The sequence below is a fragment of the Nerophis ophidion genome, linkage group LG13 (genome assembly GCF_033978795.1).
Source record: "Nerophis ophidion isolate RoL-2023_Sa linkage group LG13, RoL_Noph_v1.0, whole genome shotgun sequence".
In the NCBI taxonomy this organism is placed as follows: domain Eukaryota; kingdom Metazoa; phylum Chordata; class Actinopteri; order Syngnathiformes; family Syngnathidae; genus Nerophis; species Nerophis ophidion.
In genome coordinates this window covers 20766158-20793164 of record NC_084623.1, presented here as the reverse complement: position 1 = coordinate 20793164, position 27007 = coordinate 20766158, and the positions used below count along the sequence as shown (strand labels likewise).

The following is a 27007-nucleotide window of genomic DNA, read 5'->3' as shown; positions in this document are numbered from 1 at the left end:
TAAATTTAAACATTTCTTTCAATTTTGCTTCAGCCTGTGACACATAGTGATTTTGATTGTAGGTTAATATATGTAGTATAGACACTTACGTCATGTGTTGCCTTCATTATAAGACTTATATACGTCTTTTCATTTTTTGCGACTCCAGACGGATTTGTTTTTTGTATTTTTGGTCCAATTTGGACCAAACGTTTGGGTTTGGGTTTGGGTTTCAAAGTTTTGGGTTGCCGACCCCTGCGTTAGACCTTACGTTCCACCCCCAGTACGTTGTTTCAAGTGCCAACGCTATGGGCACATAGCTAGTGTGTGCCATGTTGAGAGAGGAGATGTGGAAGGTGTAGAGGGGAGCATGAATATGGACAATGTAGAAGCAATGAACAGATCAAGTGTTGTAACTGTGGAGGGAATCAAACAGCAGCTTATGGGGGATGTGTGATAAGGAAACAGGCAACAGATATACCGCAAATCAGAGTAGAAACAAATATTACATATGCAGAGGCAGTTAAAGTAAGACAACAAGAAAGTGGAGAACAAGAAAGAAGTGAGAACAGGTTGTTACGGTGCACGCGAAATCTGCTTCTTCCTCTTCTGTAGGAACACCTAGAGCAAAGGTCTCAAACTCAATTTACCAGGGGGCCACTGGATGCAGAAACTGGGTGAGGCTGGGCCGCAAGAAAAGATTTCTTAAAACATCTAACATGCACTTTTTAATGAATTCACCTTCTATGAATAGCTTTCCCGCCCTAGCAACATACTTGCCAACCCTCACGATTTTTCCGAGAGACTCCTGAATTTCTGTGCACCTCCCGACAATCTACTGGTGCAACCATTCTCCCAAATGTCAGGTTCAAACACTGATGACATCTATTAAACAAGAAAAAAAGGCAAAGAATCAAACAGAGACAGAATTACATTTGGACTCAATCTTGAGGAGAGACATGGCCCTGTACTGGCTGTACAATTCCTGCACCATGCTCTGCCCCAAGACCGTTGTCATCCTTCTTTATTTGATTTTCACCCCCCTCCTTCCCACAGCTGCTTCCTCAAGGAAGTGGCTCGTGACCAGCGTTGCCTTCGGTTCCTGAACAGTTGAAAGAAAGTCCCATAAATTAAATCAAAGAGGGTCCCATAAAATAGATCAAAGAGAATCCCATTAAATAGATCAAATAGGGTTCGTAAAAATACTTAAAAGAGTTCCTCTGGAAGTTGGGCAGATCCTGCCATCTGTCCGCTTGGAAGTCCAAGTGGGTTTTCACGAGCATTCTTCTTGGAAGGTTTCAGCCTTTTATCTTCTTGTCCGGAAAACAATGTTAAAGAAAGTTTTTATTTGATAATTTACACACAATTTTTCTGACACCGAATTTGTCCAATTTTCACCCGGCCGACATTATTAAGGGCGTGCCGTGACTGCACTGTCTTTAACGTCCTCTACAACAGTGGTTCTCAACTTTTTTTCAGTGATGTACCCCCTGTGAACATGTTTTTAATTCAATTACCCCCTAATCAAAGCAAAGCATTTTTGATTGAAAAAATAGATAAAGAAGTAAGATACAGCACTAAGTCATCAGTTTTGCATTTATTAAGTTGTATAACAGTGCAAAATATTGCTCATTTGTAGTGGTCTTTCTTGAAGTGTTTGGAAAAAAAGATATAAAAATAACTAAAAACTTGTTGAAAAAAAAACCAAGTGATTCAATTATAAATAAAGATTTCTACACATAGAAGTAATCATCAACTTAAAGTGCCCTCTTTGGGGATTGTAATAGAGATCCATCTGGATTCATCAACTTCATTCTAAACGTTTCTTCACAAAAAAAGAAATCTTTAACATCATTATTCATGGAACATGTCCATAAAAAGTCTAGCTGTCAACACTGAATGTTGGATTGTTGTATTACTTTTTCACAGTTTATAAACTTACATTCATATTTCATTGAAGCATTATTCAATAATATATTTATAAAGGATTTATGAATTGCTGCTATTTTTTATAATCATTTTATATTAAATCTCACTTACCCCTTGGCATACCTTCAAGTACCTCCAGGGGTTCGCACAACCCCTAGAAGAGGACTACTGCTCTACTACATGCCATCACGGACGCTTTTACATCACACAACCAATGTCCCGGCTCTGTAACATGCTGTATGAGACCTGTGCAGAACAACGTACGTGGCTGCAAGACGTACTTGTTCAACAGCCATATGGGTCACACTGAGGGTGGCCGTATAAAAAACTTTAAAACTGTTAACAAATATGCGGCACACTGTGAACCCACACCAAACAAGAATGACAAACCCATTTTGGGAGAATTTCCACACCCTAACAGAACTTAAACACAAGAGAACAAATACCCAGAACACCTTGCAGCCCTGACTCTCCCTGGCTACAATATACAACACCTCAACCGACGCAAGTAGGGAGGGTGGGGTGGTGTATATTGTAGCCCGGAAGAGTCAGGGCTGCATGGGATTCTGGGTATTTGTTCTGTTGTGTTTATGTTGTGTTACGATGCGGATGTTCTCCCGAAATGTGTTTGTCATTCTTGTTTGATGTGGGTTCACAGTCTGGCACATATTTGTAACAGTGTTAAAAGTTTTTTTTATAGCCACCCTCAGTGTGACCTGTGTGCCTGTTGATCAAATATATCTTGCAATGGGACCATGCTTATGCGGTTTCACCTGCTGATATATGAGTTATGTTTGCTGTAATGAACTCATGCGTGTAGACCGAAGGCAAGGCAATGTTCTCACCTGAATTTCAAGCCTCTTACTTGTAGGTAGGTTTGGGAGCTTACTACTGTAGTTCTTGCAGTTATAGTAGAAAGCTTAAGCTTGACTTGGTCTTTGTCCAGTTCGAACGCATCTGCTACTTCACTCAGAACAAAGGTTGTATCGTTTTGAGTATCCAACAGAGCATACACGAGGACCTCTTGCGTTGGTTGAGTTGTGGATGAAAGCCAGACTGGGATTATTGCAGCCGTTTGTATGTTATCTTTTTGAAGTATTACCATCAGGGGTCGGCAACTTTTACCACTCAAAGATCCATTTTGACCCGTTTCACAAGGTAAAGAAAACAATGGGAGCCACATAACTCTTTTGAAATTTATAATGAAATAAATCTGCATAGAGAGTTTTTTTTTTTGCTTTGTGTTAATGTTAAATCCAGGGGTCTCAGACACGCGGCCCGCACCTTAATATGAAAATTTAATGTTAGTGCGGCCCGCGCGTTTTATATGAATGCGTCCCAATTTTCCCGGGAGACTCCCGAATTTCAGAGTAATTATTCTCTCGAATGTATGCTGGTGTTAACCCAATGAACAATAATAAGGGCGTACGATGATGTCACTACCGCCATCTTTTACAAATAGCTTTCCAGGCCCCAAATTTTTTTGACGAGGCTATTGCAGACACACGTAAGAGACTGCAAGGCATCCTTATTCAACAGCCATACAGGTTACACTGAGGGTGGCTGTTTAAACAACTTTAGCACTCTTTCTAATATGCGCCACACTGTGAACCCACACCAAAATAAAATGACAAACACATTTCAGGAGAACTTCCTCACTATAACACAACATAAACACGACAGAACCAATACCCAGAATCCCATGTATCCTGACTAACCCCCCCACCCCCTTCACTTCAGCATCAGAAACAAGACAAGATTTAATATATTTAATAGTTCAGGCAATGCTCCTGTTGGAGTTGTGGGGAATGAATTAGCAGATAGATATACAAAGCAAGCAACTATTAAAACAGAAGTAAACATGGAGATTGACCACAGTAAGGAAAAAGTGAAAATTATAGTTAATACAGAACACAATAAAAAGTGGCAAGATAATTGGAATAAGGAAATAAAAGGTAGGGAGTATTACAAAGTCCAGAGGAGAGTATGTATAATGAGAGAAGGCAAAAGAAATAGAAAGGAAGAAGACATTATCACTAGAATGAGAGTAGGACATACATTTCTAAATATTTCACTGAAATTGATAAGGGAAACATAATACAGGGCTGTGTGACTGTTGCCATCAGATAGAAAATGTAGGACATGTTTTAATACAATTTAGGAAATACAATAGAGTCGGAGTGTCAAACTCGTTTTCATTGAGGGTCACATCGCAGTTATGGTTGTCCTTAGAGGGCCCCATACATACATGAATATATATACTACGTTAACAATATATTTTTCTTCATAAGCTGCAATAAACATATTTCAATTTTACTTTAAAAACTGGCAGCTCAGTCACCATAATTTTACAGTAAAAGCAGTGTTTTTTTACAGCATATAAAAAAATGAATAAATGGAATGGGATGGAAAAACAATCACTGCTTTTAGAGCTAATATTCAAGCAACAGAGCTGCCTGTTTGTTTGTTTTTTTACTGTAAGATCTTGTTGTTTTAATGTTTTTTTTTGTTAGTTGAATATTTTAGTGTCTTACTGTATATGGAAAAAAAACAGTACCAAAGTTGATGTTACGCAAAAAAACTCAGTTAGCAGAATTTAACCGTAAAATCTATTGTCAATATTACAATCTATATTTTGATTGTTCATTTGTTTTGAAATCGTAAGTCAAGCAGATATTTAAGTACAGTATGTATCTTTATTTTAGCAAAAATATTTTTTGGAGTACATGATAGTATAATATTTTGATAATATTGAATTTTAAAAGATATGCAATTGCATGCAATACATGATTTTTCATGTCAAAAGCGAAAGAACAAATATATTTAGTAAAAAAAGATTAAGCATTTTATCAACGCACATTATTTCCAGGCTTTCACGGGCCACATGAAGTAATGTGGCGGGTCAGATTTAGCCTCCGGGCCTTGAGTTTGACATCCGCGCAATAGAGAAAGGAAAATACCGTACTGGGAAATAAGCGAAAGAGAAGGTTATGTTAGTAGTGGAAGATATTTTAGGATTGCACTTAGAAGACGTAGGATAAAAAGCATTATATACATATTTTTCCAAGACTGGATTAAATAAGGCAGCACGGTGGTTAAAGTTCAAGTTAAAGTACCAATGATTGTCACACACATACTAGATGTGGCGAAATTATTCTCTGCATTTGACCCATCACCCTTGATCACCCCCTGGAAGGTGAGGAGAGCAGTGAGCAGCAGTGGTGCCGCGTCGGGAATCATTTATGGTGATTTAACCCCCAATTCCAACCCTTAATGCTGAGTGCCAAGCAGGGAGGTAATAGGTCCCATTTTTATAGTCTTTGGTATGACTCGGCCGGGACGAGTTAGTGCATGTATGTGCCTCACAATACAAAGGTCATGAGTTCGATCCCCGGGCTCAAGATCTTTCTGTGTGGAGTTTGCATGTTCTCCCCTTGACTGTGTGGGTTCCTTCCGGGTACTCCGCCTTCCTCCCACCGCCAAAAACATGCACCTGGGGAGTGGTGATAGGTTGATTGGCAACACTAAAGTGGCCCTAGTGTTTAAATGTGAGTGTGAATGTTGTCTGTCTATCTGTGTTGGCCTTGCGAGTAGGTGGCGACTTGTCCAGGGTTTATCCCGCCTTCCGTCCGAATGCAGCTAAGATAGGCTCCAGCACCCCCTGCGACCCCCAAAATGGACAAGCGGTAGAACATGGATGGATGGATTAAACAAAAGAGTACAGAGTAGGGCAGTGTTTCTCAAATGGGGGTACGCGTACCCCTGGGGGTACTTGAAGGGAGGCCAAGAGGTACGTGAGATTTTTAAAAAATATTCTAAAAATAGCAACAATTCAAAAATCCTTTACAAATGTATTTATTGAATAATACTTCAACAAAATATGAATGTAAGTTCATAAACTTTGGAAAAAAAATACAACAATGCAATATTCAATGTTGTCAGCTAGATTTTTTGTGGACATGTTCCATAAATATTGATGTTAAAGATTTCTTTTTTTGTGAAGAAATGTTTAGAATTAAGTTCATGAATCCAGATGGATCTCTATTTCAATCCCCAAAGAGGGCACTTTAAGTTGATGATTACTTTTATGTGTAGAAATCTTTATTCATAATTGAATCACTTATTTATTTTTCAACAAGTTTTTAGTTATTTTTATATCTTTTTTTTCCAAATAGTTCAAGAAAGACCACTATTACAAATGAGCAATATTTTGTTCTGTTATACAATGCAATAAATCAGAAACTGATGACATAGTGCTGTATTTTACTTCTTTACCTCTTTTTTTCAACCAAAAAAGGCTTTGCGCTGATTCGGGGGTACTTGAATTAAAAAAAAATGTTGACAGGTGGTACATCACTGAAAAAAGGTTGAAAACCACTGGAGTAGGGTTCCAGCTCGGTTCACACTCCATATCAAAAGGTGGCGGTAATGCACATTAGAAGGGTGCTTGCCAACCGTCATTAAACCAAAGAAGAAGAAGATCTTTGCGCATGTCCGAAACGGATCTTGTTGTGACATTGCTAGTTGCTTTGGAAGTACATTGAATAAGAGAGACTCGAGCAGGACGGTTAATAAGTTAGTGTTGTTGTTTTTCTATACTATTTACACATTACATTTACTCTAACATTTAGTGTAAGGATAAACACAAAATGTGTCAGTGCGCGAAAAGCTGTTTATCATGCTAGCTTAGCGCGTTAGCTGCTAACCAAAGAGACGCAGAAGCAGAAATCACGTTTGAGTGTAAAGTGTTGCGATCGCCTGGAAATGTCTACTTTACAAATGCTGAGATTGGTGGTGAACCAGCGACTATCTGTGGCTGTGGAAGAAATATTTGCAGTGTTAGAAAGAACGATAGCAGACTACGAGGAGGAACTTTCACGAACAAAACAGGAATACGAGCGACAAGGTCAACTACTGGACACTGTTTTCAAGATACACGCAGAGTCACACAGATCAGGTTAGTTTTACAACATTTCTATTGGTTCACTATCTCCACTCATAACACTGCTGTCATTAAACGGGGACTATAGATGGAGTCAGTAAGATGTTGGACATAAAATGAGTACAGAGGATTTAAATGAGAGACAACAATAGTTTTTCCATTTTCTGTATTTATTTTCAATAAAATGTACTTTTGCTTGACAACCTATATCTCTCCTTGTTCCGACTTCATCGCTAATTTAAACAGTTTATGTTGCTATGTTGTTCTAGACCTCCACCCCAGATCACACCTCACTCCTACCCACTTCTCCAAAGTGGGCTGGCTCAAGGTGGAGGACAGAGTAAAACAATTTGCAATGAGCCTAGTCTATAAAATCCGCTACACCTCCCTGATACCGAAGTACTTGTCAAACTACATACATAACGTAAATGACTGCCATAACCACAACACCTTTGGGGAGCGCCACAAACCCCATCAAACCCAGATTCCGATCTAAAAAAGGTCTTAACTCATTCTCCTTCTATGCCACATTAATACGGAATGCACTCCCAACAGGTGTAAAATTAAGTGCATCTATACCCTCCTTCAAAACCTCACTAAAAGAACACCCCCAGGCCACTACAACCCTAGACTAACACCCCCCACTACATCCCACCTTCTCGGATTGTAAATAATCAAATGTATATACTTGTTCTTATGCTTTCTGAGCTCACTATGTTCACTGTTCGCTGTACATATCCTACCAAGTCAGACCTACACTGTTTCAACGTCCATTTCTCAGATGATATAATTGTAGATGACTTAAGTGCTGATATCAATCAAACCTAAACTACCCCGCCCCAAACCCCTCCGCATCCCACCCCCTGGTTTGTAAATAATGTAAATAGTTCAATGTATACACTCTGATAATGATTAACTTGTGTGATGACTGTATTATGCTGATAGTATTTATACCATGAATTGATTAACGTGGACTCCGACTTAAACAAGTTGAAAAACTTATTCAGGTGTTACCATTTAGTGGTCAATTGTACGAAATCTGTACTGTACTGCGCAATCTGCTAATAAAAGTCTCAATCAATCAAATACTTACTTCTGTTAGCGACTTAGCACAGCAGCTGGTGATATCTCCTCTCTGCTGCTCTTTATGTGTCAAATGTTTAGCTATTCCTCAGCTTGAAAGTGCCCATCCCCATAGCCTTTGCTTACTAAGGCCCCTTCTACACTAAGCCAGCTAAGGTTACCCAGGGCAAATCCCACCTAACCTTATCCTTGTTCACACACACACAATGGTCGTTTAAGACCCCCTCCCCCCTCCGTCAGCCGTGCAAGTTCATAAATGTTATATATTTGAACAATATCCAGCGTTGTGGTATTTCAAATAACTGGAATCCAGTGTGCTGTGGGGCCCTATTGTAGTGAATCACACCTGAGCCATCAAAAATCTATCAAATCTTTATTGGACATGTTAAAGTACACAATGTGCCACAGAACATCTGACAACAATCAATCTTGGATCTAGATATCTGGTCAGGACACTCCTCACTCTTTTACCTTTACCTTCATTGTCCATTTGTTTTTGGTGACTCTATATACTCTGGACCTAGACGTTGAATCCGTGATATACACGCCGGACAATAACTGATACAGTCTGCTTTGCCAATCCAAAAGCATTCGCTGTTTTTCCGTAGTCTTTCCTCGATGGCCAGGTAACACAAAGCACACACTACCTTTTTTATCACATCCACAGGAACTCGCATTCTCGTTGACTCTCCTTCGACAAAGTTTTTCGGTAAGTAGAATCACAGCTGACCCGGACATTCGAAAGTTCTCTTGCTGTATGAGAAGTGTTGTATCCGAAATAGCTGCAATCGCCTTCTCTTAAGGTATTAATGTGTGATTTCCCCAAGCGTCTGTACATGTAGAAGAATGAGAAACACGGGCACGTCTCGATGACTCAACTCCATATTTCCAGTGGTTAGCTCCGAGTTACAAAACTGCTTTATTATAAAGCTGACTGTGGCGCGTTCTTTCTGACGTCACTTCCTGTGTGGGTTGTGGTCTTTCTGGCGTCACTTCCTCTCTGAACTCAGTTTATAAACGATCAATGAGTCCATACAAAGCTAAGAGCCGGAGATTCAAGAAATACACGGCGCACTTACCCGTGTAAAAAAGTTGACCGAGGAGGGGAACCTTAAATGATAGTTTCTTGTGGCCGAACAGGCCTTAGGCTAAATAATTACTCATTTAAGGGGTTATCCGTCTTAGTGTACACATAGCCTCAGTTACTGTAGTGTAGCGACTGGGTGACTGAAAAGTACGTTTAAGCCAGTGGCTTTCACCTCTGTGGGCGAGTAAAAGCTCAGTTTATTTCCACGTACAAGCGTGAGGCTATCAACCTAATGTTAATGAACAAATTGAGCAAAAACTGCCTTGACATCCAGTAGTATCAGCTAACTGATTAAACTTAATAATAAATAACACATTACATTACTACTTACAACAAAAATAACGTCAGTGCCGTATTTTCCAGACTATAAGGTGCACTTAAAATCCTTTTAACCCCTCAAAATTTGACAGTGCGCATTTTAACCCGGTGCGATTGACAACACTAAATTGGCCCTAGTGTGTGAATGTGAGTGTGAATGTTTTCTGTCTATCTGTGTTGGCCCTGCAATGAGGTGGCGACTTGTCCAGGATGTACCCCGCCTTTCACCCGATTGTAACTGAGATAGGCGCCAGCGCCCCCCGCGACCCAAAAAAGGGACTAAGCGATAGAAAAGGGATGGCGTCTAATGTACAGAATAATTCTGGTTTTGCTTACCCACCTCGAAGCTATTTTGTTCGGTGAATGGTGAAATGATAAGTGTGAGCAGTAGATGGCAATCAAACATATGAGAATACATACTGTATGTGTAGACTCCAATATGATGGCAGTCACACATAAGAGATATGTGTAGGCTGCAATATGACTCAAGTAAACAACACCAACATTTTATATTTTCAATTGAAAATATAGACCATTACACACGGCACTCAAAAATCTATTAAAATGTCGTAGTACGACTTTGGTAAGCTATGAAGCCGCACCACTTGATGGATTGTACTGTGCTTCAATATACGAATATTATTATGGTGTGTGTATGAGGTAAGACATATTATCTGGCCTTTTATTTCACAATATTATGCAAAAGCTACCTTTCCTACCTTCTGGTACCTGCTGATCTGTATTTGGGATCTGCATAAGTCCTGAAAATGTGTGCGCGTTCGATACTGTAGTCGACAAGCTTCTTTGTTTTCTCGATCTTCTTGTTATGGGTCATTCATCCTCTGCTGTTGCCATTTCTAATATAAAGTAGGGTAAAGTTCTTATATCTGTCAGTAAACTCGCCATGAAAGCGCTAAAACATACCGGTGTAATGAGTTTACATTATTCACCCAAGGAACTTTAGTTATTAAAGAGTTCCGACGTTTTTTCACGGTATACATTTCCTGCATTGTTATTCCACTAGTGAGCCAAGGATGAGGATATGCTGCTTCGTTATTGATTCAAGTAAAGTCTGAATGTCATTGATCAATCAATCAATGTTTATTTATATAGCCCGAAATCACAAGTGTCTCAAAGGGCTGCACAAGCCACAACGATATCCGCGGTACAGAGCCCACATAAGGGCAAGGAAAAACTCACCCCAGTTAGCTCCATCTTTTGACACTTCTTCCACTCCCGTCCTTGCACGCTACACCGGTACAACAAATAAGACAGGGAGAAGACGCTGCCGAAAGTGAGCCACGTAAATGAGACCGCCCACAAAACCACGTATCCTAAAGAGACTGTCAAAAAGCGGCTTGAAGATGTTCTGTGAAACATGATCCATGTAACATTTTGACCAAAGATCCACCATTGTTTTCAATTTAGAAAAAAAATGAATGTGACTCCTTAAATGCACCCTGTAATCCGGTGTGTTTTATATATGAAAAAAGATCGAAAATAGACCATTCATTGGCAGTGCACCTTGTAATCCGGTGCGCCCTATGGTCCGGAAATAAATTGGTACTCTCAACATTGCTCATTTAGCCATTAAAACACTTAGGCAACCTTAAGCACTTTGCATGTTTTTTTAAGATACCTTATACCGCCATTGAGACTAAAAATACTGCGTTATCAGTTTTGGTCCATATTGCCCAGCCTTCAGCTAGGGCTCCCTCCCGTTCTACTTTTACAACTTATTTGAGCCACAACTAAATATACAAGGTAAATTGTGAACAATACTACTTTTTTTGACAAGATTACTGTATACTGTAGAACATGCTATTGCAATGTTACCAAACAAAATTTCCTTTCTAAAGGTTCAGGGGGACATTAAACGCATGGTACATGATGAGTGCTACATGGTGGAACAGGGGTTAGTGCTGGTGCCACACAATAAGAATGTCTTGGGTTCGATTCCCAGACTCTTTCAGTGTGGAGTTTGCATGTTCTTCCCATTACTGCATGGGTTCCCTCAGGGTACTCCGGCTTCATCCCACCTCCAAAGACATTCATTCACCTGTCGATAAGTTGATTGGCAACACTAATTTGGCCCTAGTGTGTGAATGTGAGTGTGAGTGTGAATGCTTGTGCCCCGTGCCCTGCGATGAGTAGGCGACTTGTCCAGAGTGTCCCGAATGGAGCTGGGATAATTATAGTTCGGAAAATACGGTACATGTATCTGCCGGAGGTAATCTGACTGCTGTGTGGAACACTCAAGAGACATATATTGTCAGAACATATGCAGTTGCAAGACAATCAATGCCTCCTGTGACTGAGCAAAGTTGAACTTTTCGTCTTGTGTCCTGCAGACGCCAGCGAAGAACATCTTCCCATTGAGCAGCAGGAGTGGACCACCATGGTGGAGCAGGAGGAGCCAAATCACCCACACCTTAAGGAGGAAGAGGAGGATCACAACATCTGTGATGGGCTGGAGGAGTTCCAAGTGGTTGGTATCCCTGTGAAAAATGAAGATGATAAAGAAAAATTTACCGATAAAAAAGACTGTGAAGCATCACAAGCAGACAAGCCTGTAGCTCCACTATCAGATAGTGACGTGCCTTCACACTCTCCAGACACTGACGAAGACATTAACGGTGATATGACATGTCCCTCTAACAACACACACTGGAAATGCGCTCAATGTGGAAAAACGTTTGGTAACAAAGGAAATCTAAAAACACACATCAGATATCACACAGGAGAGAAACCTTTTGCCTGCTCGGTTTGCTGTAAAAGATTCTTTCAGAAGTCACATTTGAAATCACACATTAGAACACACACTGGAGAGAAACCGTATACTTGCTCTGTGTGTTGTAAAAGTTTCTCCAAAAAAGATGGTTTAACGAGACACGTAAGAATACACACTGGAGAGAAACCATTTTCTTGCTCAGTTTGTGGTAAAAGTTTCTCCCAGAAGATAACTTTGAGTGGACATGCAAGAACACACACCCGAGAAAAAATTGTGGTCAGTGGTTTAGAAATAGTATAAGCTTAAGAGAACACAGACTCCACACTGGGGAGAAATTAGTATTTTTTTTCAAGAGACATATTCAGCTGGATTTCAAAGAGGTAAATACAGGCAACAAAGACCATATTACTCTTTAACAAACAGAAGTTGTGTAAAAGATGACTTCTTACATTGCCAACTGACACTATGATCAAATGTTTGCATCGTATCCAATGAACACATTTCTTCTTTTAGATGGGATAACCGCACATTATTACTCAGTAAGAAAATTACACAATTATACACCATTTTGCATTGAGCAAATTTAGCACAGTACCAAGTGAAATTCCTTGTGTGTTTAACATACTTGGCCAATAAAACTTATTTGAATATCTGATTAATCTCCATGTGCAGCATAAAAGCTTGTCCTGGGTAACTTGGACTCAATGCCAGCTGACTTTGGGTGAGAGGCGGTGTCAAAGGGAGAGTTAGGCGGTTGGCACTTGGACTCCAGCCCTGTATGTTTTCGGAAGTTTTCTTGCTGCTCACTGCTCCCCTCACCTCCCAGGGGGTGATCAAGGGTGAGGGGTCAAATGCAGAGAATTATTTTGCTACACCTAGTGTGTGTGTGACAATCATGGGTACTTATTGGGAACCTCTCGGCATTAGAGTAGAGTACCGAAGTCCAACACAAAGGCTTCAACAGAACTTATACAAATCAACATGAGATCAAACAGGTGATGATTCAGGACAATGAATTGTATGGTGTGTATTACATACATACTGTCATATAATAGGATGAACCTAAATACAACTTAACAATTGGAAAAAAACGTTTTGTTTTTTTAAGAGGTTACACAACATGTGTAAGGGGATATGTTGAGTATGTACACAGGAATAATCCAACAATTTCAAGAATTGTATTTATTAAAGGTGTTTCATTTGGTATAGTTGTGTGTTTTACTTACCTGTTTATTTGTACAGTGTCCTAGGTTAATTTTTGGTTCACTACATTGTCACTGTTCTACGACTGTTCGAGACTGCTGCTTGCTTCAAAATAAAATACATTTTCTTGAGCAAGTAAAGTGTTTCTGACCGATTCCAGTGTGATCTAAGAAGATAACCACTGTATGTTGATTTTCAAGGCAATAACACTAAATATTATTAGTAATAGTATTTGTTCACTATGGATTGTGGAGGTCAACATACAGTATGTTTCTTGTATTTTGTATCAAATATGGCGCTTTCATTGTTTTGGGTTGCCGACCCGTGCTTTAGAATAATGAACCCGAAAGGTGAATACAAATAAATAGTATACAAAGTAAATACAATTAAACAATGGCTATATTTTTTTCCAAAAATATATTTATTTCTATATTTTTGCGCATATAAAAACAGTTTTGTCCAAATGCTGCCACGTTTCCTTTAACTCTGACTCATTTTCTAGTCCAGTTGCCTCTCTGGTGGCAATTGCCGACACTAAATTTGCATGTGCATCCAAAAAGGTTCACAACTGGGAGTTGGTTCTCATCGACCACTTCAAAATAGTCGTTTAAAAGACCTGGTTTGTTCGCGAACGTCACATCTCCAGAAAGAACTTGGACATCCTTCATAGCCCGAACGAGACTGTGCAACTCGTCGTGTGAGGAAAAACTTTACAAAAAACGTAAGCGAAAACACCTCGGCAAAATATCTTCAGCCAAGAGTATAGGGTCGGGGTCCCCATACTACGACCCGCCAGCGTCCAAAATCTGGCCTGCGGGAAGCCCCAAGTTAATCAATCAACAATCAATGTTTATTTATATAGCCCTAAAACACAACCCAGTGGGATGTCAATGAGAAACCTTGGAGAGGACCGCAGATGTGGGTGACCCCTCCTCCCCAGATGTGGGTGACCCCACCCTCCTCTACCGGTGCAGTGGACGTTGAGTGGGTCTAGCATACAGTAATATTGTGAAAGTCCAGTCCATAGTGGATCTAGCATAATAGTGACAGTCCAGTTCATAGTGGATTTAACATAATAGTGAGAGTCCAGTCCATAGTGGGGCCAACAGGAGACCATCCTGAGCGGCGACAGGTCAGCAGCGCAATGATGTCCCCAGCCGATGCACAGGCGAGAGCGGTTCACCCCGGGTCACGACTCTGGACAGCCAGCACTTCATCCATGGCCACTGGACCTGCCCCCCCCTTCTCCACAAGGGAGAGTGGGGCAGAAAAAAAAAGAAACGGCAGATCAACTGGTCTAAAAAGGGGGTCTATGTAAAGGCTAGAATATACAAATGAGTTTTAAGATGGTACTTAAAAGCTTCTACTGAGGTAGCATCTCTAACTGTTACAGGGAGGGCATTCCATAGTACTGGAGCCCAAATAGAAAACGCCCTATAGCCCAGCAGCCTTATTTTTTGGGCTCTGGGAATCACTAATAAGCCGGAGTTCTTTGAACGCAGATTTCATGCCGGGACATATGGTACAATGTAGTCGTCAAGATAGGATGGAACTATTTTATACTTAAGTAGTAAAACCTTAAAGTCACATCTCAAGTGCACAGGAAGCCAGTGCAGGTGAGCCAGTATAGGCGTAATATATCAAACTTTCTCGTTCTTGTCAAAAGTCTAGCAGACGCATTTTGTACCAACTGTAATTTTATTTATTTATTATTGCTATTATTTTTAAATTCGTCCTTTCTAATCCATTGTCTCTCGGTGTCTCTTAGCCGCTCAGGCAAATCATATTGTCTAAAATTGCATATTCCTATTTATAACGGGGCAGCATGGTGGAAGAGGGGTTTGGGTCTGCCTCACAATACAAAGGTCCTGGGTAGTCGTGGGTTCAATCCCGGACTCGGGATCTTTCTGTGTGGAGTTTGCATGTCCTCCCTGTGACTGTGTGGGTTCCCTCCGGGTACTACGGCTTCTTCCCACTTCCAAAGACATGCACCTGGGGATAGGTTGATTGGCAACACTAAATTGGCCCTAGTGTGTGAATGTGAGTGTGAATGTTGTCTGTCTATCTGTGTTGGCCCTGTGATGAGGTGGCAACTTGTCCAGGGTGTACGCCGCCTTCCGCCCGATTGTAGCTGAGATAGGCTTCAGCGACCACAAAGGGAATAAGCGGTAGAAATGGATGGACGGATGGAATATTTATAACGTGAAATCTGAGGCAATGAAGAAACTCCGTTATGAACCTGAAGGGGGCAGCAGCATGCCTAATATCCGTCTAGTCTGCTGGGGGGGAAAAAAGTCAAAGACTGTGAGGCTGATGGCGGGCTGTCACGCCAAATTTCTTCCCCCCTACAAAAACCTTCTCCCTGGAAGAAGTTTGGCGTGACAGCCCCTCTAATGCCTGAAGGACCCCAATGAGAGCGTGACAATACCAAGTTATATGACTCATAATGGTTACAGCTGCAAAATTAGCGAAGCAAAAATAGCTTGAAAGGTTTAGCATGCTGGAATGCTAATATTTTTTCCTCACAGTTATTTTTCACCAATGACAATCAACCAATTATAATGCTTTTAAAACAGGCAGCTGTGTGATCGGTGTCACGCCAAATTTCTTTCCCCCTACAAAAACCTTCCTCCCCCCATTTACTTCCGGGGTAACGTTTCCTCTTACGTCATCCCAAAGCTTATGTTTGTAATTTATTTTTTATTTTTTATAATTTATGGGAAACATGAGTGCTGACGTAAAGACAACAATTAAAACAAAAAACAATTAAGTTCACAAAATTACATTTTAATTTAGTTCACTTACACAGAGAACTAAAAAAAACTGAATTACACTGTTATTCATTTCTGCATGTGTCCACGAATCAAATGTGCATTCAGTCAGGATTATCGTCAAGTTAATTTGTCCGATTAATACAGACGTTTTGTTAACGCTGTATTATAAAAATAAAGACTTTTTGTTAACGCTATATTATATAAATATAACGCTATATTATAAAAATACAGACGTTTTATTAACGGTATATTATAAAAACAAAAACAAATTACAAACACAAGCTATGGGATGACGTAAGAGGAAACGTGAGGAAACGTGACACCGGAAGTACATTTTTTTGGGGTCGGGGGGGGGATAATTCTTCTTCGCCATTTTGCTTTCTTGTTGCTGCTCAGTGGTGTCGTGCTTTTTGTGGACTACATTTTTAAACAAGATGGCATCCAAACGGTCGGTGGCTTCAAATGCTTCCCCCAGCGAACCGAAGCGTCGAAGGAAAACTCTGACCATTATTGAAAAGGTGGAACTCCTTGACATGTTGAAGTTAGGTCAAAGCTACACGAGTGTCGGCCGTCATTACGGAATCAACGAATCGACAGTTCGCTGCATAAAGAAGGAGGAAAAAAACATCAGGGCGACGGCAGCGATTACTCTTAATAGGAACGCGAAGAGGGTGATGACTCCGCGGAATAAGACCATTGTGAAGATGGAGTCTGTACTGGCGGTGTGGATCGGTGAATGCAAGAATAACAACATCCCGCTGGACGCCAACATCATCCGCGCGAAGGCGAAGAATATATATGAAGATTTTGTTAAAAATTATGACTGTGACGACGTCGAAGAAGGTACATCGACTTCATTTATTGCCAGCAAGGGCTGGTTCGACAAGTTCCAGAGACGCTTTAAAAGCGTTTCTCTGCATAGAGAAGACGCCTCGGTGGATTATGTCGCGATCAAGGAATTTGTCCACTCCACGTTTAAAACTATTGTCCGAGAAAGAAGCTACCAGCCCGAGCAAGTTTTCAACATGGCCGAAACTGGTTTATTTTGGAAGCGAATGCCGTCTCGCACTTTTATTATGAAGGAGGAAGCCAACGCTCCTGGATTTAAGGCTCAAAAAGATCGCTTGACTTTAGTTATGTGTGGGAATGCTGCCGGATTTATGATAAAGCCAGGGATTATTTATAAATCCGAAAACCCAAAGGCCCTGAAAAATAAGAATAAAAACGTGCTGCCTGTGTTCTGGATGCATAATCCAAAGGCCAGGATGACAAACTCACTTATCTCAAATTGGTTCCACCAGTGTTTTATACCGGAAGTCAGACTGTATCTGGCAGAGAAAGGACTCGAATTTAAAGTACTTTTGCTCTTGGATAATACTGAAGGCTACACTGTTGATGTGTCATTTGATGGCGTGCAGATAGAGTTCTTGCCCTCAAACACCACCTCGCTAATTCAGCCCATGGATCAAGGTGTTAGTCTTGCATTTAAAGCTCTTTACACACAAAGTATTCTGCAAAACCTTGTCGATGCAAAGGACTCTGATGAGAACTTCACACTAAAAGCGTACTGGCGTGACTACACCATTGCGTCGTGTCTCCTAAATATACAGAGAGCCGTAAGTGAGATCGAGAGTGAAACATTAAATTTGTGCTGGAAAAAGATGTGGCCGGAAGTGGCGCACAACAAGGGATTGACTCCTGATGAAGTCCATCGCTGTGCAGTTGACAAGGTGGTGAAGCTGGCAAAAATGCTGCGAGGAGAGGGCTTCAATGACATGACTTCTTTTGACGTAAATGAGCTGATCGACGCCCACTCGCAACCATTGTCAGATGAAGACCTGAAGGATTTGATGACGTCTGCAAGGGAAGAAGAGGAGCAAGAGCTATTGGGCGTTGAGGAGGATGCTGAGGTTGGTCTGACACTGGATCGCCTCGCAGCCATGGTCAGAATGGCCAAAGAAGTACAGCAGATGGCACAAGAATGGGACCCCCACATGCTTCGTTCGTTGCAGTTTTCAAATACCATCGAGGGTGGCATGACTGTTTATAAAAACCTTCTTGCCCAGATGAAGAAGAAGAAGCAGCAGCAACTTCCAGTCACTACGTTGATCGCGCGTGAGAAGAGGTCATTTACTCGTGAGTACCCAGTTAAGTTTTGTTAAAAGGTTGGGAGAGAATCAACTACCCTAAAACAGGGAGCAGGTGGTCGTGGAGCTGAGTGTGACATTCATGTTGTTGTGGGTACAGCCAACAGTCTTACTTTTGGTGTGGTTACGACGGGCTGTAACCGATCTTACACAAAGCAATTGATTATCGATCACATTCTCGTCCTCTTTAAAACGTTTACACAGGGTTTGCTATATTTGTTACCACTGTATTGGAGATTCAATAACTTTTAATTATCTTAACCTCTAAAGGCCTCAGTGGCCACATGCGTGGACAGCACCTTTTAGCTATTATTTCCAAAATTGTGTACACTACTGAATTGGGGTCTTATGCTGACATATGGACACTTATGCTGCTATCTGGTGGTGTCAGAAGAGTATGGCCTACAATGGAATTTGGAAAAAAAAGTGTGAAAATAAAAACAGCATATCATTACACATGAAGTACACGTTTGTTACTTATGGACTAAGTCATATGAAAAGATGATTTTTAGTTTCTATTCTAATTAAGATCCATATAGCAAAGAGAAACAAACACTCATGTAAACAAACAACTTGGGTCTTAAGAGGTTAAGTAAACAATAAAAAATAAAATTGCTTTATGGCTCGTTCGTTCGTGTTGATAGACTAATCTTGTTTATTCGGTTTGAAGCCAAAACATTCCCACAAGGAGACATTTGACTTTGCAATCATGTTTTTTCTTCTTAATATTTGTTACTATGTTGGGCTTCTCACTAGCGAGACACGACTAGCAAGACTGCAAGACTGGTTGTAAGCTAGTAATCCTGCCTCCATTCACAGTGACAAAGATTGGATATGACTGACAAGAGGATTGACTCCCTTTTATTAAATTCTATTATAGCTGGTATTCCAACACGTGACTTCTTCCCGGAAGTGAAAACCAGTGGTGGTCGACCAAGCTAATTATGGCTGTTGTACAGCAATCATCACACAGAGTATCTAAAAAGAGGCTTAACTCTTTCTGAAAAAAGCAGATACAAGTAAAAAATTTAACTCTGCAGTGGAATACATCCATGTACTTGATCAAAAAAAGATTAATATCAACGATTGGACGCGTTCCCAGACATATTGAACAATTGTGCTCCATACGTTATTTTACACGACAAAACAGACAGAAATTTGGAAAAGCACAAAGTGTTGCGATCTGCTGCTCAGATCTTCACGTTTGTTTTTTCCATCTTTGTTTCATTCTCATTCTGACCCGTTTATTTCCTGTTTTGTCCATCACTATGGTTCACTCATCAGTCCACCTGCTAGTCTCGCCCCGCACACCTGCTACTAATAATCACCCTCCTTTATAAGCCAGCCTTTTCTGTTCAGTCTTTCTCGGATCCTAATTTGCAACAGTGACGACTCTCGACCTTCATCTTTGTATGTATATTCTCGCTAGCTTTTACGCTAAGCCATTTGTTGATTCCAGCTCACATGCTGAGGAATTGTTTTTTTCTGTTTTTTGTGTACCTTCGTCCCAGCTTGGTTGTTTACTTTTACCTCCTAGTTCTCATACTAGCGTTTTTGGTTTGCCTTCTCTTTACACCAGTGTTCCTAGCCTTTTATTATTTAATAAATACCTTTATATCTTACCTTTGCTGTGTTCTGCTTCGACGCATACTCGGGAAAACAATACCGCCATTACCATGCCGAAGAAGAGTCCTCACACCGAGGTCTACAACTTCTTTGTGTGTGGCTGCGTCAAGGAAATAAATATGCATTGTTTTTGCTTGGGTAAGGATGTATTTCCTGATTTACTTCGCGTCCAAGATTGTTGCTATTGCGCCCGGCGTTAACGGGTAGCATGTTTTTCTTTGTCTTTATCAAAATATAACTATAGACGTCAACATTGTGTATATGCTGAAAGCTTCAGTTAGGATTGTTGCCTTTGGTAAAAGCTTATCTCTTTTAGGTTTTGCTTGTTTTATTTAGACACGCTGAATTGGTGATTTTCAAAACACTTGTAACAAAAACGTGTTTAAAAAAATACAAATAATATCAATATGATACTTTAATGGGAAATAATAAATGTCAAAATCATATCAAACATACCTTTTAACTAATTGATCAATGCAAATGCATGCATACTTTGACTCTGCTGCCTTGAACTGGAGTGTGAGCTGCATGCTTTTTGCGTCAATGGTTCCACAAATCTTGCACTTTTCCGGTCTTTTTGATAACCTCTCGGTGAACTCTGAAGAAACGTTTATCTTTTGCGGGATTTGAACGGTTTGTTCAGCCGAAAACAACACAAGTATAGGGCTTTTTTTTTTCGAGAAAGACTACCGTATTTTTAGGAGTATAAGTCACACCTTCCGAAAATGCATAACAGAGAAGGAAAAAAACATATATAAGTCGCACTGGAGTATAAGTCGCATTTTTTGGGAAAATTTATTTGATAAAATCCAACACCAAGAATAGACAGATTTGATAGGCAATTTAAAATAAATAAAGAATAGTGAACAACAGGCTGAATAAGTGTACGTTATATGACACATAAATAACCAACTGAAAAGGTGCCTGCTATGTTAACGTAACATATTATGGTAAGAGTTATTCAAATAACCATAACATATACAACATGCTATACGTTTACCAAACAATCTGTCACTCCTAATAGCTAAATCCGATGAAATCTTATAAAATCTTATACGTCTAGTCTCTTACGTGAATGAGCTAAATAATATTATTTGATATTTTACGGTAATGTGTTAATAATTTCACACATAAGTAGCTCCTGAGTATAAGTCGCACCCCTGGCCAAACTATGAAAAAAAACTGCGACTTACAGTCCGAAAAATACGGTAATTGGCGCCAAGTACCCATTAATAACAGAGCTAGCTTGACCACCACCATTCATTGGGCGGGATGTGAGCCGGATGTGACGTCTGTCACATCCTAGCAATTGATCGAGCGCATTTTTAGAGGAGAAAAGATTGGATGCACATCATGTTTTTTACATCTGGAGGGGTCCACAAATTAAGCATTAATCCGAGAGATTTAGTATATGCTGATGAGCCTACGAGAGACTTATTCACCTAGTTTATTAATACTATTAGGGATGTTTTCTTCATGCTAATAAATATCCCCAAAGATGCTATTATACGGTCATCCGTGTCGAATAAAGCACTTGGCTTTTCTGCATAATGACGACTAAGTTTTTAGTTTCTGTTATGAAAATGGACAGTGAAAATACGGTTGATTGGACCATCAATCACAATATTTATTAATACGACTTAACATGACATTAGTTTATTTGCACAGGCAGGTCTTCGTAATTATATTTAGGCATAGCAACCACCAAAGAACACAAACACTTGCGATCTATTGTCCTTTTCTTACTTTTAATTCTGCTATCAAACTCAAATCACAGAACGTTTCTCAAAGAGATCAAATGTTAAAACGTTTTACAAAGAGATCGCTGCAGACAGAAGCATGGTCGTCCGATTGTATTCCACAAGACATTGAAAGTGATACTTTTGAGAGCCATTTCATTTGACGCACTTTAGTTTTTTCCTGACTTTATTACCATTATGAACAACTTTTTCCTATCCCTCTATTTAAACGATTGGATTTGGAACACCCGAGAACAGAACAGCAGTACGGCATTTTCTGCTCAAACTTCTCACTCCCTCTCACTTGTTTTATTTAATACTTCGCTCAAGCTGCTTGACCATCGCAAAGAAGAAAAATGGACGTCACGTCATATGCAACCCAGCAATAGACAGACTAATATGAGACGGAGGTATCTATAAAAGGAAGTGAACCTGCATGAAGGTATGTCACATAAACCGGAAGTGAGGCGATGTCAACATAAACTCTTACAAATTAAGACGGAAAAAGATAAACGTATGTAAAGTGATGTGACACTGAGGAAGCTGGAACAATATTTACTGTTTCTTCTGCCAAGAAAGTATGTCATGTGTAAAACAGAGCGGTTCTTAGAGGGGTGAGATGTCTCCGAAAATGACTGTCTTAGAGTGGCCAATGTATAAAAGGGTGTGTCCCAGTTAAAGGACACAGCAGGTTGTCTTCTGTGTAGGGGTTTATTTACAAGCTGTGTAAAGCATTCTGTGGTCTTTGTGCAGTTTAGCACAGGATGAACAATGGCGTGATCAGGAGTGGGGAAAGAAAATCGTGTTTTTGTGGCAGCTTCCGAGAAAGTTAGCACATTTAACTACTGCGTCACACTGCAGAAAAATATAATGCCTCAAAACGATTAAATAAAATATCCCGGCCATCCCTCAAACTAGACACTGGTGTAGTCTGTGTTAATCCAAACCTTAAAATGTCAAACATTGAATTAAGGTGTTCACATGTCTTTTATAAAAAGCTACTTTTAAAGGTGCTGGTGCAGGATAATGGGTCTGTTTCTAAAGCATGTTTGTCTTCTTGTGACCCGCAGACATCATTGAGGAACATCTTTCCCATCAGCCACAGGAGTGGAGTCCTAAACGGAAGCAAGAGGAGCCACAGCCCCCACATATTAAAAAGGAAGAGGAGGAACACTGCATCATTCAGAAGGGAGAACATTTTGAAGGGTTTGAAGTGTTCCCAGTGATTGATGCCTTTGTGAAGAGTGAGGATGATCAAGAAGAAAGTGGAGGATCACATTTAGACAATCTCTTAGCCCCGATATCAGATGACGACACAATGTCACACTTTCCTGACACAGATGATGATGAAGACTCTAAAGCTGATATGTCATGTGAAACTAACAACACACAATACACACTGGAGAGAAACCTTTTTCCTGTTCAGTGTGTAGTATAGGTTTTGCGTGATAACATTTTTAAGAACAGACTGGACAGAAACTGTTTATATGCTCAGTGTGTGGTGAAAGTTGCACACAGAAAGCAAACTGCATACATTGGATACAAAACAAACTTTTGTGTTCAATCTGAAACAAACACTTCAGTGACCGAAGAACACCTTAGCACACATGGGGAGACACACTAGTTAGAACATGTTGAGTTGGAGTGTGTGTGATTACAGATTTCACCAGTTTGACAATCAGTGTGCTGGTTTGAAACTGCAGCTGTAAATTAAGTTAAGTACCAATGATTGTCACACACACACTAGGTGTGGCAAAATTATTTTCTGCATTTGACCCATCATTTTTGGTGATTTAACCCTCAATTCCAACTCTTGATGCTGAGTGCCAAGCAGGGAGGTAATGGAGCTACATCACATATTTTCAGTTTCTCATTTCAACACGTTCAAAAAGGAGTAGGAAGAATCAGAATCAGAAATACTTAATTCATCCTCGAAGGGAAATTAAAATTTTCAGCACAATCCCATTCAAGATCAGACAAACATTACAGGGAGACAGAAAAGGATCGCAGAGCTTATTTAATCCTACCCCTTTCCCACTTAATTTTGACTGTCTAACAACATCACCTGGGTTTACATTAGATCCCTTTTCCTGGATCTATAAAACGCGTTTCCATATGAGTTGGGAAATTGTGTTGGATGTAATTATAAACGGAATACAATTATTTGCAAATCCTTTTCAACCCACATTTAATTGAATGCACCACAAAGACAATATATTTGATGTTCAAACTCATAAACTTAATTTTTTTTTGCAAATAATAATTAACTTAGAATTTCATGGCTGCAAGAGATGCCAAAGTAAATGGGAAAGGGCATGTTGACAACTGTGTTACATCACCTTTTCTTTTAACAACACTCAATAAACTGAGGTAACTAATTGTTGAAGCTTTGAAAGTGGAATTCTTTCCCATTCTTGTTTTATGTAGAGCTTCATCCGCTGTCGTATTTTACGCTTCATAATGCGCCACACATTTTCGATGGGAGACAGGTCTGGACTGCAGGCGGGCCAGGAAAGTACCCGCACTCTTTTTTTTTTTTTACAAAGCCACGCTGTTTTAACACATGCTGATAGTGGCTTGGAATTCTCTTGCTGAAATTAGCAGGGGCGTCCATGAAAAAGACGGCGCTTAGATGGCAGCATATGTTGTTCTAAAACCTGTATGTACCTTTCAGCATTAGTGGTGCCTTCACAGATGTGTAAGTTACCCATGCCTTGGGCACTAATGCACCCCCATGCCATCACAGAGGCTGGCTTTTGAACTTTGCGTCGATAACAGTCAGGATGGTTCGCTTCCCCTTTGGTCCAGATGACACAATGTCGAATATTTCCAAAAACAATTTGAAATGTGGACTAATCAGACCACAGAACACTTTTCCACTTTGCATCAGTCCATTTTAGATGATCTCGGGCCCAGAGAAGCCGGCGACATTTCTGGATGTTGTTGATAAATGGCTTTCGCTTTGCATACAGAGTTTTAACTTGCACTTAGAAGTAGCGACAAATTGTATTTAGTGACAGTGGTTTTCTGAAGTGTTCCTGAGCCCAGGTGGTGATATCCTTTACAGTGCCGTCTGAGGGATCAAAGGTCACGGTCATTCAATTTTGGTTTCCAGCCATGCCGCTTACGTGGAGTGATTTCTCCAGATTTTCTGAAACTTTTGATGATATTATGGACCGTAGATGATGAAATCCTTAAATTTCTTACAATTGCACTTTGAAGAATGTTTTTCTTAAACTGTTTGACTATTTGCTCACGCAGTTGTGGACAAAGGGGTGTACCTCACCCCATCCTTTCTTGTGAAAGACTGAGCATTTTTTGGGAAGCTGTTTTTATACCCAATCATGGCACCCACCTGTTCCCAATTAGCCTGCACACCTCTGGGATGTTCCAAATAAGTGTTTGATGAGCATTCCTCAACTTGATCAGTATTTATTGCCACCTTTCCCAACTTCTTTGTCACGTGTTGCTGGCACCAAATTCTAAAGTTAATGATTATTTGCACAATTTTTTTTTTTATCAGTTTGAACATCAAATATGTTTTCTTTGTAGCATACTTAAATGAATATGGGTTGAAAATGATTTGGAAATCATTGTATTCCGTTTATATTTACATCTAACACAATTTCCCAACTCATATGGAAATGGGGTTTGTATATATAAAATAAACAAAGTGCAAAGCCATAGGCTCACTCAATTTCAGTAAATAACTCAAATTTGGAACACAGCATCATCATTTTCACAGCGTTTTTGTTGTTAGAGGTAGAGAGCGTTTTAATGTAGAGTTCTAAATCTTTTTTAAAGGCACAAAAGACAGGTCGGGTATTGAGAAACTTACATTTATGAATATAAAACTTAGCCAATAGAATAATAAGGTTGCAAATGTAAAATTAATTTTCAAATTTTTGTTCATATATTGCAAAACCAAATATCACATTTTTTTAAAACAAAGCACACATTTGAAACGACAGATGCTCTGCCATAGTGCACAAGCTGAGCAAATTTAGCGACCTTGGAAGCGTACTGAGGTAGGAGGAGAATAATTATTTATTTATTGTAAAACAAGTGATTCATTTCATTTAAAACAAATGGGGAGTGTCATTATTTGTATTTACTATAAAATATGTTTATAGGTTTAAAAATGTAAACATGATTTATGCATTGTTTGTGGAAGTATGGTACGATGGCATTTGTATTTTCTCGCTCAAATTAATGGGGACATTGTCGCTTTCTCGGTCCGAATAGCTCTAGCTACTTCTGGCTATGATTGTAAACAATGTGAGGAGCCCTACAACCCGTGACGTCACGCGCACATCGTCTGCTACTTCCTTTAAAGGCAAGGCTTTTTTATTAGCGACCAAAAGTTGCAAACTTTATCGTGGGTGTTCTCTACTAAATCCTTTCAGCAAAAAAAATGTCAATATCGTGAAATGATCAAATATGACACATAGAATGGACCTGCTATCCATCCATCCATACATTTTCTACCGCTTATTCCGTTTAAATAAGAACATCTCATTTCAGTGGGCCCTTAAGTCGATGATTACTTCTATGTGTAGAAATCTTTATTTATAATTGAATCACTTGTTTATTTTCCAACAAGTTTTTAGTTATTTTTATATCTTTTTTTCCAAATAGTTCAAGAAAGACCACTACAAATTAGCAATATTTTTGCACTGTTATACAGTTTAATAAATCAGAAACTGATGGCATAGTCCTGTATTTTACTTCTTTATCCCTATTTTTCAACCAAGAATGCTGTGCTTTGATTAGGGGGTACTTGAATTAAAAAAAATTTTCACAGGGGGTACATCACTGAAAAAAGGTTGAGAACCACTGGTTTAGGATGTTGGTGAAGAGTGCAATGCCCTCGCCACCAGACGGTGGCAGTGATAAAATGTACTAACTCTCATGTTTGCCGGAAATGCATAAAAAAACAAAAAGGGTCGGCATTGGCAAGATGTCGAAAATAGTCAGTCCCTTGTGTACATATTTCGGTAATGTAAAAAAATACTATTAAACCCCGCCACAATTCGTGCATTATACATTTGTCTGCGGCTAAGTTAGCTTGTTTGCAGCTAACAAAGGAGTGCGAATTCCCACTAGAAATGGAACGCACAGCAACTGAATTGTTTTTGAAAATGAGATTGTTACGTGTGTTCTCTTATTGCTGCATATGGGCTTGGTAAATAATGCAAAGGAAAACCCGTCTCAGCCCGCTTTGAAGCTTCCCAGGCTAGCTTAGCCTGTTAGCTGCTAACAAAAAGACGCGGAATGTATTAATATGGAGATAAAGTGTAAATGTAAAATGTTGTGAGTTTGTGATAATGTGTGAAAGAACGATAGCCAAGAACGGGGAAGAACTTTCTCGAACAGAAGAAGAGGAAGAGCGACAACAACTGGCCACTTTCAAGAAACATCAAGTGGTGGAGAGCAGGTTAGTTTACTT

At 39.8% G+C, this 27007-nt stretch overlaps 2 protein-coding genes across 2 annotated transcripts; both read left to right on the top strand.

Moving 5' to 3' along the window:
- Positions 1–6365: 6365 nt before the first annotated feature.
- LOC133564323 (zinc finger protein 180-like) lies at positions 6366–13275 on the top strand. The gene is made up of 2 exons (XM_061918543.1): positions 6366–6865; positions 11690–13275. Exons 1-2 carry the CDS (start codon positions 6673–6675, stop codon positions 12367–12369), a joined length of 873 nt encoding a protein of 290 aa, XP_061774527.1. The 5' UTR covers positions 6366–6672; the 3' UTR covers positions 12370–13275.
- Positions 13276–16397: 3122 nt separating this feature from the next.
- LOC133564321 (tigger transposable element-derived protein 1-like) lies at positions 16398–26700 on the top strand. Its single transcript, XM_061918540.1, has 2 exons — positions 16398–18182; positions 22629–26700. Exons 1-2 carry the CDS (start codon positions 16481–16483, stop codon positions 22994–22996), a joined length of 2070 nt encoding a protein of 689 aa, XP_061774524.1. The 5' UTR covers positions 16398–16480; the 3' UTR covers positions 22997–26700.
- Positions 26701–27007: the final 307 nt, after the last annotated feature.

What these genes read in the sequence shown, in the direction of transcription:
- LOC133564323 (XM_061918543.1), top strand. Translation starts at nt 6,673, where the DNA reads ATGTCTACTTTACAAATGCTGAGATTGGTGGTGAACCAGCGACTATCT. An exon ending in CGCAGAGTCACACAGATCAG is followed by an intron (nt 6,866 to 11,689) that starts GTTAGTTTTACA and finishes TGTGTCCTGCAG; the next exon opens with ACGCCAGCGAAGAACATCTT.
- LOC133564321 (XM_061918540.1), top strand. Translation starts at nt 16,481, where the DNA reads ATGGCATCCAAACGGTCGGTGGCTTCAAATGCTTCCCCCAGCGAACCG. An exon ending in TGAGAAGAGGTCATTTACTC is followed by an intron (nt 18,183 to 22,628) that starts GTGAGTACCCAG and finishes TGTGACCCGCAG; the next exon opens with ACATCATTGAGGAACATCTT.